General features: G+C 45.7%; 1 protein-coding gene across 1 annotated transcript in view; it reads left to right on the top strand.

Annotated features, from left to right (window-relative positions):
- LOC142152768 (electrogenic sodium bicarbonate cotransporter 1-like) overlaps positions 1-13,028 on the top strand; it is a 351,181-nt gene that overhangs the window by 328,897 nt on the left and 9,256 nt on the right. The window contains exon 21 of the mRNA XM_075209752.1: positions 1,481-1,570. Coding sequence (XP_075065853.1) covers positions 1,481-1,534 — 54 coding nt within the window. The 3' untranslated portion in view covers positions 1,535-1,570. The remainder of the gene's footprint in view (positions 1-1,480; positions 1,571-13,028) is intronic.

Raw genomic sequence — 13,028 nt, 5'->3', positions numbered from 1 at the left:
ACAGTTTCCAATGTTTTGTGCTGATGAACCACTTATTCAGAAAAACAGATTTAACACTTTCATAGATAGCAGTTTAAAACAGCAATCCCATGAAAGAATGGTGCATGTTTCTATTTTAAATAAGTCACTGTGGCAGGCTATTAAGAAGGATGTTGGTATTTGCCATTTTTGCTTGTTTTTTTCTTCAGGCTGCTATTAATGATTTAGATCTATGCACAGTGTAATAGACTACCATGGCAACCACAGTAACATGGCACATTATGTAGTGAGCAGAGACTTTGGAACGCCCCTCTGAGCTCTGTCTGCTCCGTATACTGTGAAATGCTCCCCTTACTCCTCCCTCCACTACCTTCACATGACATGCTAAGAATTGTGAATATGTGTAACTGGCAACCATACTGTGCAACCTCCAGAGAGATTTTGAAAAGGAGGTAAGATAATGATTTGAAGAAGGACAGCAAAGAGGAATGACTATGAAATGCATGCTTAAAAAGTACTTAACTTGCTATTTAAAGGAAAAAAAAAACTTCTGTGTGGTATTACTGCTTTAACCGAAACGTTAAGTATATGGTAGCATTATAACAAAACAACAAGTATCATTATGACTATGCAATTTTTTTTTAAGTAACAGTGTTCTCCCCAGGGGCTATTTCCTGCCACCCAGCTGTTTTAACTTGCCACCCGGCTCTAGGAGTCCGACAGTAAACATCTGAGTTGCACTGCGCCTGCATTAATGTGACAGACATCAGAGACCCCTCTCAGAGAGTCAGAGAGTGCAGACATACACTGTACACACAATATTTCAGTTAATTAGAGCCAGAGAATGGGGCTTCATTTGGGAAAATAAATCATGTGTATTTACATGTGCGCCTTACTAATGATTTAGAAGAATTGCAGTAAGCGTGCAGCATTTTTTGTTGTCAGAACTTCACCTTATATCTGAATTTTCCAACACTGCTCAAGCCATCCAGCACCATTGTTTGTCCTATTATAATATGTACTGTGTGACTACTGACAACTAGTTTGACAGTCCTGGCAATTAGTCCAGGCAGGGGCTCAACGGCCAGGAATAAAAAAAAATAATAATTCTAAAAGCAAATAAGTGTGTCCAGTCCAGCCAGTAAGTGGCAAGTAGCCTCCAAAGTCATTATAAATAATATAAGTGTTGGTAATAACCTCCAGAGTCTTTATAAATAATGTAGGTGTGTTCAGTCCAGCCAGCAAGTGGGCAATAACCGCAAGAATCTTCCTAAATAATATAAGTGTTGGCAATAGCCTCAAACATTTTTTTATTATCATTGTGAAGTATTACACAGCCCCCAACTAGCTACTTCTTAATGAGCCGGCAAAATACCCTGAGGAGTTTAGTTGCATTTCACTTTATACCACTTACTTGCTTATCATTATTAGTATTTACTTTACTTTCTGAATTATATCATGCATGAAGTTATTTTACAACATTTCTTTTCTTTAATTCTAGTCTGAACTAAAGTATCAAGAAAAAGTACCAGAAATCAATATTTCAGTTAATTAGAGACCGAGAATGAGGCTTAATTTGGGAAAGTAAATGGTAAGATTTGTGTATTTACATGTTTTATGTGCCTTACTAATGATTTAGAAGAATTGCATTAAACTGTAATTTCTCTGGCATACCATTGGGTGACACTGCGATAATGGAGTGGTCCTCGAGTAAGGGGCACTCCAATCTGAAATTGTTGAGAGGACATCTTGGCCCCTATTATGACCCTCCCAGAGGGAACCAACCCTGTGTTTATTTTAAGTGCCCATTGGAGTAGGATGTGCTTTTAGGGCTCTGCCTGGGTTTTTATTTTAACTTTTATTTTTATTTTTTACTTTTAAACTTTTTCATTTATTTTTGTGTTGGGCTAAAGGATGCCTTCCCTCCACTCTGGTTCCTTCAGCTGAAGTGAGTAGCCTGTGGGCTTCCCTCACCTCCAACACTTAAGCTGTCACCTGCTCTCCCTGGGTGGGAGTAGGAGAGGAGGGGGGACCTTTCTCCTCCTTCCCATTGGCTGGCTTCATATTCTATACAGATTGTCTCTCTCATGCTGTGCTCCTCCTGTTGATTACATTTTTTACACTTTCTAGGCTTTCTACATTGTCTAGTTTGCTGTTTTCATACTCCTTTCTACCCTGTTTATCTTGTGTAGTGTGAGTATGTTTATAATTACTATATAAGTGTCAGTGACTAGTCTGTCTGTATTATACAGTTTCTGTGTTCAGAAGCTGTATAATTCTGTCCTTTTTCCTGGTAATATTTTTATTTTAACTTTACCACTATGGCTGAAAAGGGACTTCCAAGACTAAAGGGTCTGCTGGAAATTCTGTGCTGCATTATACTTGTGTAAAATGTAATGCTAAATTGTCTTGTAGACAGTCGGACCCAGATGTCCTGTGTGTAACGTATGAGACAGAATTCCATTTTCAGTGATTGCCTGCGATTGCACCAGCGGCTGTGGTGTGGGGTACCTTATAACCATAGTGACAACATCGACTGATACCGACATGATTACACCTAAGGTGTATTCCACTACAGACTGGTAAATTTGACAGGTTGAAAACGACACTTGAAACAGCTCTGATGAAGGAACATACCGGCAGGCTACAATGACGTCAGTTTCAAGTCACTGTCATACACAGCTAATTTAAGGAGGCGCCGGATGTATATTGCTCTTTACAAAGCCTACAACATTGCACAGCCAGCGCTTCCTTAAATTACCACCTTAACAGCCATATTGACAGTGGGGAACTTTAAACTGACGTTATTGTAGCCTGCTGGGATGTTCCTTCATCTGAGCTGTTTCACAGTTGGTGTTGTCAGTATCGTTATACTGACTACTACCGTGGCTGTGGAAGAACTGGCTTGGCTTAAGTGTCTGACGATGCCCATCGCCGAACTCACTTAGGGAATGTCTCACAAAGAAGTAGGTGACCCTTCTCTCTTTTTACTGCACCACACATTCCGATTTCGTAGATGGTACCATCCACTGGTGGGGTGGGGTGTCTCAGGCTGAGGCTGGATAGGCATTGTCTCTTGCTGAGTCCCCCAAGGGTCTTGCTAGGGCCTCTTACTCTTTGGAATGCCTCCTTAGTGCCCCCATAGGATGATGAGTAAACTCCATGTTCCAGAGACGACATTTGTTTTGGATTCTGACCTCTCTTCTGAAGATGTTTAGTTGCTTCGGGAGTCTGACGAGGAGGACTCTTATGCATTGTAGATTCCTCTAGTGCTCACAGCGTGGATGAGTTTTGGGGGTTTGCCAAACTTTAGGATTTGTGGATCCAGAAGTTTTGGACTTTCCTGGCTTCTCCTTTTTAAACAGCATAAGAAACAGGTGGTCTGTCTCCCTCTGTCATCTCAGCTTTTAGAGTTGGTTTTGGAGGCTTGGTAGAAGCCTGACTGGAAGTTCCATATGCTGGGAAAATTTAAATCCCTTTACCCATTGCCATTGGAGGAGTCTGTGAAATTGGAAAATTCTACCAAGAATGATCCTCCCATTGCCCACCTAACCAGAACCACCGCTATCCTTGTGCAGGGTGGTTTCACTCAAGGACGTTGTGGATAAAAAAAAGAGGATTTATACTTACGATAAATCGGTTTCTCTGATTCCATCTGGGGGACACTGCTAACCATGGGGTAGAGTAGGGTAGGGAGGAGTCTGGCACCCAAATAGTTAATCTTTTGCTGCTGACAGGCATATCCCCCTGCCCCTTCCCCACAGAACTCAGTTTGATTAACAAAGCCCTAGGAGGACAGGCCAATCAACCAAGATACACAAAACACAGAAAAGAGGGGTAACGCAATGTCCCCCAGATGGAATCAGAGAAACCAATTTATCGTAAGTATAAATCCTCTTTTCTCTTTCATCCATCTGGGGGACACTGCTAACCATAGGGACTTACTAAAGCAGTCCCTCTGATGGGTGGGACCGCGCTGATCGCCCCGCACGTAGAGCACTACGGCCTAATGAGTCGTCCTCGGACGCAAAAACATTAAATTGGTAGAATTCTGTGAAAGTATGGACCGAGGACCAGGTAGCTGCCCTGCATAGCTGGTCCGCTGAGGCCCCGTTTCGCGCTGATTAGATGCCCCAACCGAACGGGTACAATGGGCAACAATATGCTTTGGCACAGGACGCTTAGTACGGACATAAGTCTCCCTAATTGCTAGGGTAAGCCACCTAGCAATTGATTACTCAGACGCAGACCATCCTCGCCTAGCGAAATCAATAACACAAATCTGTCTTACGTATCTTTGCAGTTCTCTTAACATATATCCGCAACGCCCTAACGACATCTAAACATTTACTTCCTTTTGTTCCCGTAACCTGAGGATCCTCTCTGAATACCGGAACTACTATTTCCTGATTAATATGGAAACCCGACACCACCTTAGGGAGGAAGGATGGAATAGTCCTTAAAACTGCCCTATCCTCATGAAAGACCAAATAAGGTTCTTTATAAAGATAAGGCCCCCCAGCTCAGAGACCTTCCTAGCTGAGGCAATAGCCAGCAGGAAAACTGCCTTCCAAGTCAAGAACCGCAATTCCCCTGAACGAAGTGGTTCGAATGGAGGCTCCTGCAACATGTCCAGGACCAAATTAAGATCCCAAGGATCCGTAGGATGCATGTAGGGTGGCTGGATGTGAAGCACTCCCTGCAAGAAAGTTCTAACATCCGGTATCTCCGCCAGCCGTCTGAAAATACACTGACAATGCTGACACCTGAACCTTTAAGGTTCCCAACCGGAGACCCTCATCCAAGCCACCCTGCAAAAAAGCTAGAAATCTAGCCAGGCAAAAGAATTTTGAATTGTAAGATTTCTTTTTTACACCACCTTATATACACATGCCAGATGCGGTCATAAATCCTAGCCGAAACTGGCTTCCTGGCTCTTAGGAGAGTGTCTACTACACTCACAGAGAATCATCTGGCTCTCCACAGACTGGATTCAAAAGCCATGCCATTAAATTCAGCCGGTCTAGACCCTGATGTAAGAACGGTGCCTGGGTCAGCAGATCTCTTCAGAGTGGCAACCGAACCCCTTGACCTACTGCTACCAGAAGAATCTCTGGGAACCATACCCTTCGTGGCCAGGCTGGAGCTACCAGAATGACTGGTTGATCTCCCTGCCTGACCCTTCGGAGAACCCTGGGAATCATTGATATGGGGGGGAACAGGTATCCTAACCTGAAGTCCCAAGGCATTGTTAGGATGTCCACTGCCACAGCCAGTGGGTCCCTTGTTCTTGTACAAAACTCTGGGACTTTCCCTGTTGACTCTTGACGCCATCAGGTCTCGATCCGGAAGTCCCCATTTGTCCACAAGCAACTGGAATACTTCTAGATGCAGAGCCCACTCCCCTGGTAGAACCTCGTGCCGACTTAGATTGTCTGCTTGTACGTTCTGTTTCCCTGGGATAAACACCACTGACAGCGCAGGCACGTTTCTTTCTGCCCAGGCAAAAATCTGAAACGTAACCCTCATCGCTCTTGCACTCCTGGTGCCCCCTTGTCTGTTTATGTATGACACTGCCGTGGCATTGTCGGACTGGATGCGAACCAGCCTTTCCTGTAATACACCCTGAGCCCTCTGCAGTGCTTTCAGGATGGCCATAAGCTCAAGCACATTTATGGGAAGAACCGACTGTCTCTCTGACCACAGATCCTGCATCCTTAGGTGAAGGACCACTGCCCCCCAACCACTCAGACTGGCATCTGTGGATACTAAGACCCAGGCCCACGGGGCAAAGGATCTGCCCTTTATTAGGTTGTCCTTTCACAACCACCAGCTGAGGGATTTTCTCGTCACTAGAGATAACCTCATCCACTGACGATCCAAACCGAGAAAGGACCCCGACCACTTCCTCAGAATGTCCCATTGAAGACATCTGGAGTGGATCCTTCCGTATGGCAGCGTCTCGAAAGATGCCACCGTCTTTCCTAGCAGCTTCATACACATGAGTACTGACACCCTCCTGTGTGACAGAACCCTGTCTGTCCACCCCATCAAGGACCTTATCTTGTCCTCTCGAAGAAAAACTCTGCTGTCTGCAGTGTCCATTATTAGTCCCAAAAAATTTCATTCTCTGACAAGGGATCATTTGTGACTTTGCCATATTCAGGAGCCAACCGTGCTGTTCCAGCACCCTCACCGTAAGGCGAAGATGTTGTTCCAACAACTGAACCGTTGACGCCTTGATTAGAAGATCGTCCAAATAAGGTAGAATCTGCACCCCTTTGGAGTGAAGGAGTGCTGCCATAATCGCCATAATCTTTGTGAATACTCTTGGTGGCACGCCCGAATGGAAGAGCTCTGAACGGATAGTAAGCTGAGCCTAGCGTGAATCTGAGAAGCGGCTGATGCCCCTCCCAGATCGGCACATGAGATAGGCATCCTTGATGTCTATTGATGCCATGAACTGGCCTGCTTCCAGGCCATCTATGACAGATTTTAGGGATTCCATCCTGAAAGAATCTACTCTCAGATGCATATTTAGCTGCTTGAGGTTCAGCACTGGTCTGAATGAACCGTCCGGTTTCTGTACCAAGAATAGGTTTGAGTAAAACCCCTCCCTTCTTTGGTACTCCGGAACCTGAACAATAACCTTCTTTAAAAGAAGCAATTCAACAGAAGAGAGCATTGCCTGTCTTTTTTGAGGACAGCGGGGTAAACTGGTTACAAAAAAACCTGTGTGGAGCAGGCTTCACCAACTCTATCATGTAACCTCTTTTCATGATCCCCTGAACCCACCTGTCTGCTGAGGACTCTGTCCACTGCTGGGCAAACCCCAGCAGCCGTCCTCCCATCCCACCCTCTGTTATCAGAGGAGGGTGGTAGTCATGCTGTCGGTCTATCCGACAGCTTGGCGGAAGAGGACCTTGCTGCCGTTGAGGAGGACAAGGAGGACCTTCCTCTAAGCGACTGTCTCCTACCTCCAGCAGTCCTTGACCTGACTGTCTGGCCTCTGCCAGACACGCCACCGCGAAAAGGCTGTCTAAAAGAACTAAACCTTGGAACTCTGGGTCTAGGAGCATTCACCGGCAAGGACGTACTCCTACCCCCCGAGGCCTGTGAGATCAAGGAGTCCAACTCTGGACCAAATAGCATCCCACTAGTATACGGAATGGATTCTAATGATCTTTTTGACTCAAAATCCGCATCCCAGGCTCTTAACCCTAATGTTCTTCTTGCTGCTATTGCTGTAGCAGAAATAGAAGATGATATGGAGGCTGAATTCTGGGCCACCTCATATATATATCCTGCCGCCTCCTTAAGGTACATGGCCAGGGGGAGCAGTTCCGAATCCTGTAATGCAGACTCTAACTGCCCAGCCCAGGCTTCCATAGCCCTTGCTACCCAGGCCGAAGATAATGCCGGTCTGAAGTTTGTACCAGCAGCCGTAAAGACCGATTTCAAAAAAGTTTCCAACTTACGATCGGTCGAATCCTGTAGGGCTGCCATTCCTGGTACAGGTAGCGTGGTCTGGCGAACCTTAGTCTCGCCACAGGCGCATCTACTCTGGCCACCTGTTCCCATCTGGTCATGTCCTCCTCTTGTAAAGGATATAATGAACCAAATTTTCTAGGCACAGTGAACCACTTGTCCGGATGCTCCCAAGAGGCCTCTGCAATATCTCTCAGCTCTGCTGAGGGAGGGAACCTGACCACCTGTTTAGAAGCCTTCTTAAAGAGAGACCGGTCCAAGGACCTTGTCTCCTCTATTTCAATAAATTCCAAGGTCTGACGTACTGCTTTTACCAGATTGTCCATACCCTGGCGCCTGGAGCTTCCTTCTGATTCTATTAATGAAAGATCAGAATCCTCTAACAATTCACCTTCCTCCACTGAGGATCCCTCTGAATCAGACAGAGACAACAGCGTATTAGCTGATCTATGTCTTTTATAACTACGAATATGTCTATAATTTTCCAGCAATTGGTTTAGTCGGTCAAGACCTCTAGCCACTGCTGACCATCCCGCCTCCCCGCTGTGGGGTGACTCTTGCAGTGCCGGGGAAGGAAATTGTACAACCTCTGGAGGTAATGAACTACTCATTACCCTCTTAACTTCACTGGGGATTGTATCTCAGAGGTAGATGGAAGTCTCATAGCCACCACTGGGATCTTTTTTTATTTCTGCTGGTTTAGATAACAGGTTCACAAGGGTATTAACCCCCTGTGAAAAGGTTGTCATCCACTCTGGAGGCTCTGTCCCATGTTTTTTAATGGGGCTTTCTTTAGGCTGCAATATTACAGGTGTCACAGCACAACCAGCACAAAGCCCCGGATCCAGACGTTCACTAGTTAATTTAACATTACACTTTGAACAGATCATATGTTTGGCACGTGTTGGTTTACTTTTATCAGCCATTATTGGGAGAAAAAACAAAGCCACAAACAACCAGTTACAAGCACAAACACTCAATAGTTATCAGAAATACTAACTAATTATGTCTTAACACATTACAGCATTTCTGAATCAACACAGGAGAGGCAAATTTTGTTGTTTTATACAGGCTCTACTTAATATATATGCTCATAACAATTATACTTCTCTATCCATGCAATATAGAGAAAATAAATGATACTTAGCAGGGAGATGTTTGCAGCAGCTGTGCTGTTTCCTTCCTTCCTTTGTAATTTGTAGGAATCTTCCACCTGCTCACTCAGCTGGGGAGGGGGGAGGTTTTTTTCTAACTTCCCCCTCCCTGGCTCTCTCTATTTGGGTGCCAGACTCCTCCCTACCCTACTCTACCCCATGGTTAGCAGTGTCCCCCAGATGGATGAAAGAGAAAATAGATTTTTCTCTTTTGCTCAGCTTATATGGATTCTGGCAGTCTTTTTAGACCATATATGTCCAGTTGGCTAATGGTTTGCAAGAAAATCGTACGTGAGCTGACTTGTTTGTGTTAGCTGAACACATTCAAGTGTCTTCAATTTTTTTAGGTGAAGCATGTTTGGATGCTGTGTACAATACTTCAAGGCTCTCTGCACTCATTACAGAAGCCAAGCGTTCCTTGTGGCTCTGCATGTGGTCTGCAGGTGCTGGTTTTAAACGTACACTAGAGTCTTTACATTTTGATGGGATGACTCTTTTTGGACCAGATCATTCAGGTGGCCACAGGTGGTAACAGTTCTTTTTTGTCTGTCAGTCACAGTCACCCAGGTTTTGGCCCTTTTGTTCCTACAGTATGTCAAGGGCGGCTCCTACCAGGGGACAGTTCACTTCCTCTACAGGACGATGGTCTGCCAGGTGCCCAAGTCTGTGGAGATGATTTCTACATGACGAGACACCTGGCTATGGTGTTGTGGAAGTGGCCCATCTTTTGCAGTTTCAGGATCAATGGCGGGACTCGTACTCAGATGTCTGGGTTCGAGGAGTTGTCATTTTGGGTTATGTTATCAATTTTGTGCATGTCCCTTGTCACAGATTCCTCTCCATTAATCTGTCATCTTGCAGTCTCAGGTGCAGGGCGCTCTGAGAGGTAATTTAAACTCCTCTGGTTTCAGGTGTGATCATTCCAGTTCCTCCTCTGGAAAGGGGTTTTCTGGTTTTACGCAAACCTCTTTCTGGTTCCGTAGCTGAACAGCTTATTCTGTCCAATCCTGAAACTCAAAATCCTCAACAAATTAATACCAGTTCTGGGTTTCATGATAGAACCGGTGTGAACCATCATCATGGGCATGAAACAAGGGGAGTTCATTGCTTGTTTGGGCATACAAGATGCTAACCTCCACATCCCCATCTGGGAGGGTCTTAGATTTGTGGTATGCAAGGTACATTACAGTTCCAGGCTTTGCCCTTTAGCCTAGCTACCGCCCCACAGGTGATGGCCGTCTTATCAGGTCTCCTGCTTTCTCAGGGCATCACTATTGTGCCTTATTTAGATGACCTGTTATTCAGGGTTCTGTCACATTCTGTCCCTCTACAACAAATTCAGCTGTAGAGGAAAAACACAGAAGCATACAGTTAAATCCTCAACTTGCCCAAGTCTTCCTTAATTCCAGAACAACAGATGCATTTTCTTGGCTTCAACTTCGACACAGTGTGTCAGCGGGTGTTCCTTTCCAGAGGTCAAGTTTCTCTCAGTTCTCTCTAAGACCAGGTCCCTCCTGGCCAGGTGAGAGGTGACCATTCTCCATTGCATGAAGCTGCTTGGGACCATAGTATCTATAATAAAAGTGGTACTCTTCGCTTAGTTTCAGAGGGAGATTTTCCTGAAGTGGTCCAAATCTCCCCTTCATCTGGACAAGCAATTCATCCAGTTGTCTGCGACCTTTCGTCATTCCCTCATGTGGTGGTTGACCCGGTCACATCTCGCCAAGGGTTGGTCCTTCCAGTCGGGGGAGTGGACCTTGGTTACTACGGACGCCAGTCTACCCGGGGAAATGATCTCCAGTTCCAGGGCCTCTGGGATCCACAGGAGGCACTGCTGCTCATCAACGTGCTGGCAGAATGCTTGCACATGCTCAGGGATTCTGGCTGTCAAGGCCCTGAAAGTCCAGTCAGACAATGCGACAGTGGTAGCCTACCTGATCCATTAGGGGGCAACCCGCAGTGCCATGTCCATAAAGGAGACAGCGCAGATCATTTCCTGCGTAGAAAGACATGTGGTATCTCCCATTTTCATCCCAGGGGTGGAAAACTGGGAGGCTGATTACCTCAGCCACAACAGTGTCCATCCGGGAGAATGGTCAGTTCACATGGGCATTTTTGCCCTTCTGGTACATCATTGGGGTCAGCCGAAGTTACACCTCATGGCATCGCATCTGAATTTAATGTTTCTCTTTAATGTGTAAAATCCAGGGATCCCACTGCGAACTACACTGATGCCATGATGATTCCGCGGGAGTTTCAACTGGTTTACTTATTTCCTCTGATTCCAATGCTTCCGTGGGTGTTCAAGAAACTGAAAAGGGAAGAAGTGGGCACCATTCTGGTGGGATCGGATTGACCGCATCGGGCATGGTATTCAAACATCCTCGGGATGGCTGTAAGCCCACCCTTCCAGTTGCCTCTTAGCCCTGATCTTCTCGTCCAAGGCTTTTTTCGTTGCCACTCTTTAGGTCATCTGGCTTTGATGGCATGGCTACTAAGACCCTAATTCTTCAGACCAGGGTTTTCTCCTACGCGGTTATACAGACCATGATAAGGTTAGAAAACCAACTTCTTCAGTAAATTACTATTGGGTGTAGAAAGCATATAATCTATGGTGTGAGAGTCAGAGTTTTCACACTTCCCATTTTAACATTTCTCGTTTGCTCTCCTTCCTTCAGCTGAAGGTCTCTGTCCATCTTCCTTGAAGATGCAGGTTTCTGTGCTCTCTCTTTTTCCAGTGCAAGTTATGAAGGATGTGCAGACTTTCCTACAAGGGCTCCTATATGTTCAACCCCATCCTGTTGAGCCATGGGATAATAAGTTGGTGCTCCAGTCCTTTGAGCTAATAAGATCAGTAGATCTCTGTTATGTCACCTTGAAGGTAGGATTCTTATTCACTATCTCTCCTGCTTGTTTGGTGTCCGAGTTGGGGTTATTGTGCTGTGTACCCCCCACGCTCCCCTTTGTGGTGTTTCATTTTGTCCGGTGCTGTGCTTCACACTAAGCCCTCTTTTATACCTAAAGTGGTCTCATGGTTTCACTTAAACCAGGAGACTGTCGTTCCAATGTTTTCTCATCGGTCTCCATCTTCTGGTGCATCTTTGTTGCTTCTAGGTGTGGTCTGGGCTCTTATGTGGACTGTTCCGCTTTGGTTCGCAAAACTACTGACTTGTTTATGCTGTATGATGCGAACAAACAAGGTTGATGTTCAGTCGGCTAGGCCAGTGCCGGTGGACTTGAAAGCTCATTTGACCAGGGCTATTGGTGCTTTGTGGCTGATGCGTCATGGTGCTTCAGCCGACCAGTTGTGCTGGGCTGCTAAGTGGACATCTGTCCATACCTTTTCCAAAATACTACAAGTCGCAGGGCTTTGGATTTTAGGATACTAGCTTTGGATGCAAGGTTTTACGTGTAGCCCTTAGGTGAAATCCCTCCCTTAGGTGCAGCTTTGGAATGTCCCCATTGTCACAGCCTCCCCCAATGGTACACCAGAGATAAGCGGATATTTTTTATTATTTTTTTATTTTATTCGTAAAATCCATTTCTCATCTGTTGGGTGTCACTGCACTCCCTCCCTTTGCTTTTATTGTTTGCTAGTTGCCTGTTTTAATTTTTTGGCATCTCTTGTTTTAATTTGTTAGGCCCTCTCTTCTAAACTTTGCTATTAAAGAGACTGAGGATGGTTCCCTCTGTGAGGGGCATGGTAGAGAAGAAGCTGTCCTATCAACACTTTCAAGGGCATATTCAATTCGGTTTTCGGTTCATGATAACGTGCGTTACCGCAGAACCTGCGCAGTATTGACGGTAATACGGTACCGCAATAACGCAGATTTTCCTATGCAACCCTATGGGGTCCCCTCTCACCACAACCTCTCTATCGTGGTTAATAGTACTACCATCTCCTCTGTCACCCAGCTCCGTTGCCTGGGTGGCACCCTTGACTCCTCTCTCTCCTTCGTCCCCCACATCCAATCGCTAGCCCAAACCTGCCACTTCCAGCTGCGTAACATCGCCTGCATCTGGCCCTTCCTCTCACAAGATGCCACCAAAACCATCATCCACGCTCTCATCATCTCCCGCCTCGACTACTGTAACCTTCTCCTTACTGGCCTCCTCCTCTCCCACCTTTCATCCATCTGGGGGACACTGCTAACCATGGGGTAGAGTAGGGTAGGGAGGAGTCTGGCACCCAAATAGAGAGAGCCAGGGAGGGGGAAGTTAGAAAAAAACCTCCCCCCTCCCCAGCTGAGTGAGCAGGTGGAAGATTCCTACAAATTACAAAGGAAGGAAGGAAACAGCACAGCTGCTGCAAACATCTCCCTGCTAAGTATCATTTATTTTCTCTATATTGCATGGATAAAAATTAATAACAAGAGATACAAAATGTTGCACAAATGAGTTTCAGAA

The sequence above is a fragment of the Mixophyes fleayi genome, chromosome 4 (assembly GCF_038048845.1).
Source record: "Mixophyes fleayi isolate aMixFle1 chromosome 4, aMixFle1.hap1, whole genome shotgun sequence".
NCBI lineage: Eukaryota > Metazoa > Chordata > Amphibia > Anura > Limnodynastidae > Mixophyes > Mixophyes fleayi.
The sequence above is the reverse complement of the archived record's forward strand: the minus strand, read 5'-3'. Positions and strand labels throughout refer to the sequence as shown.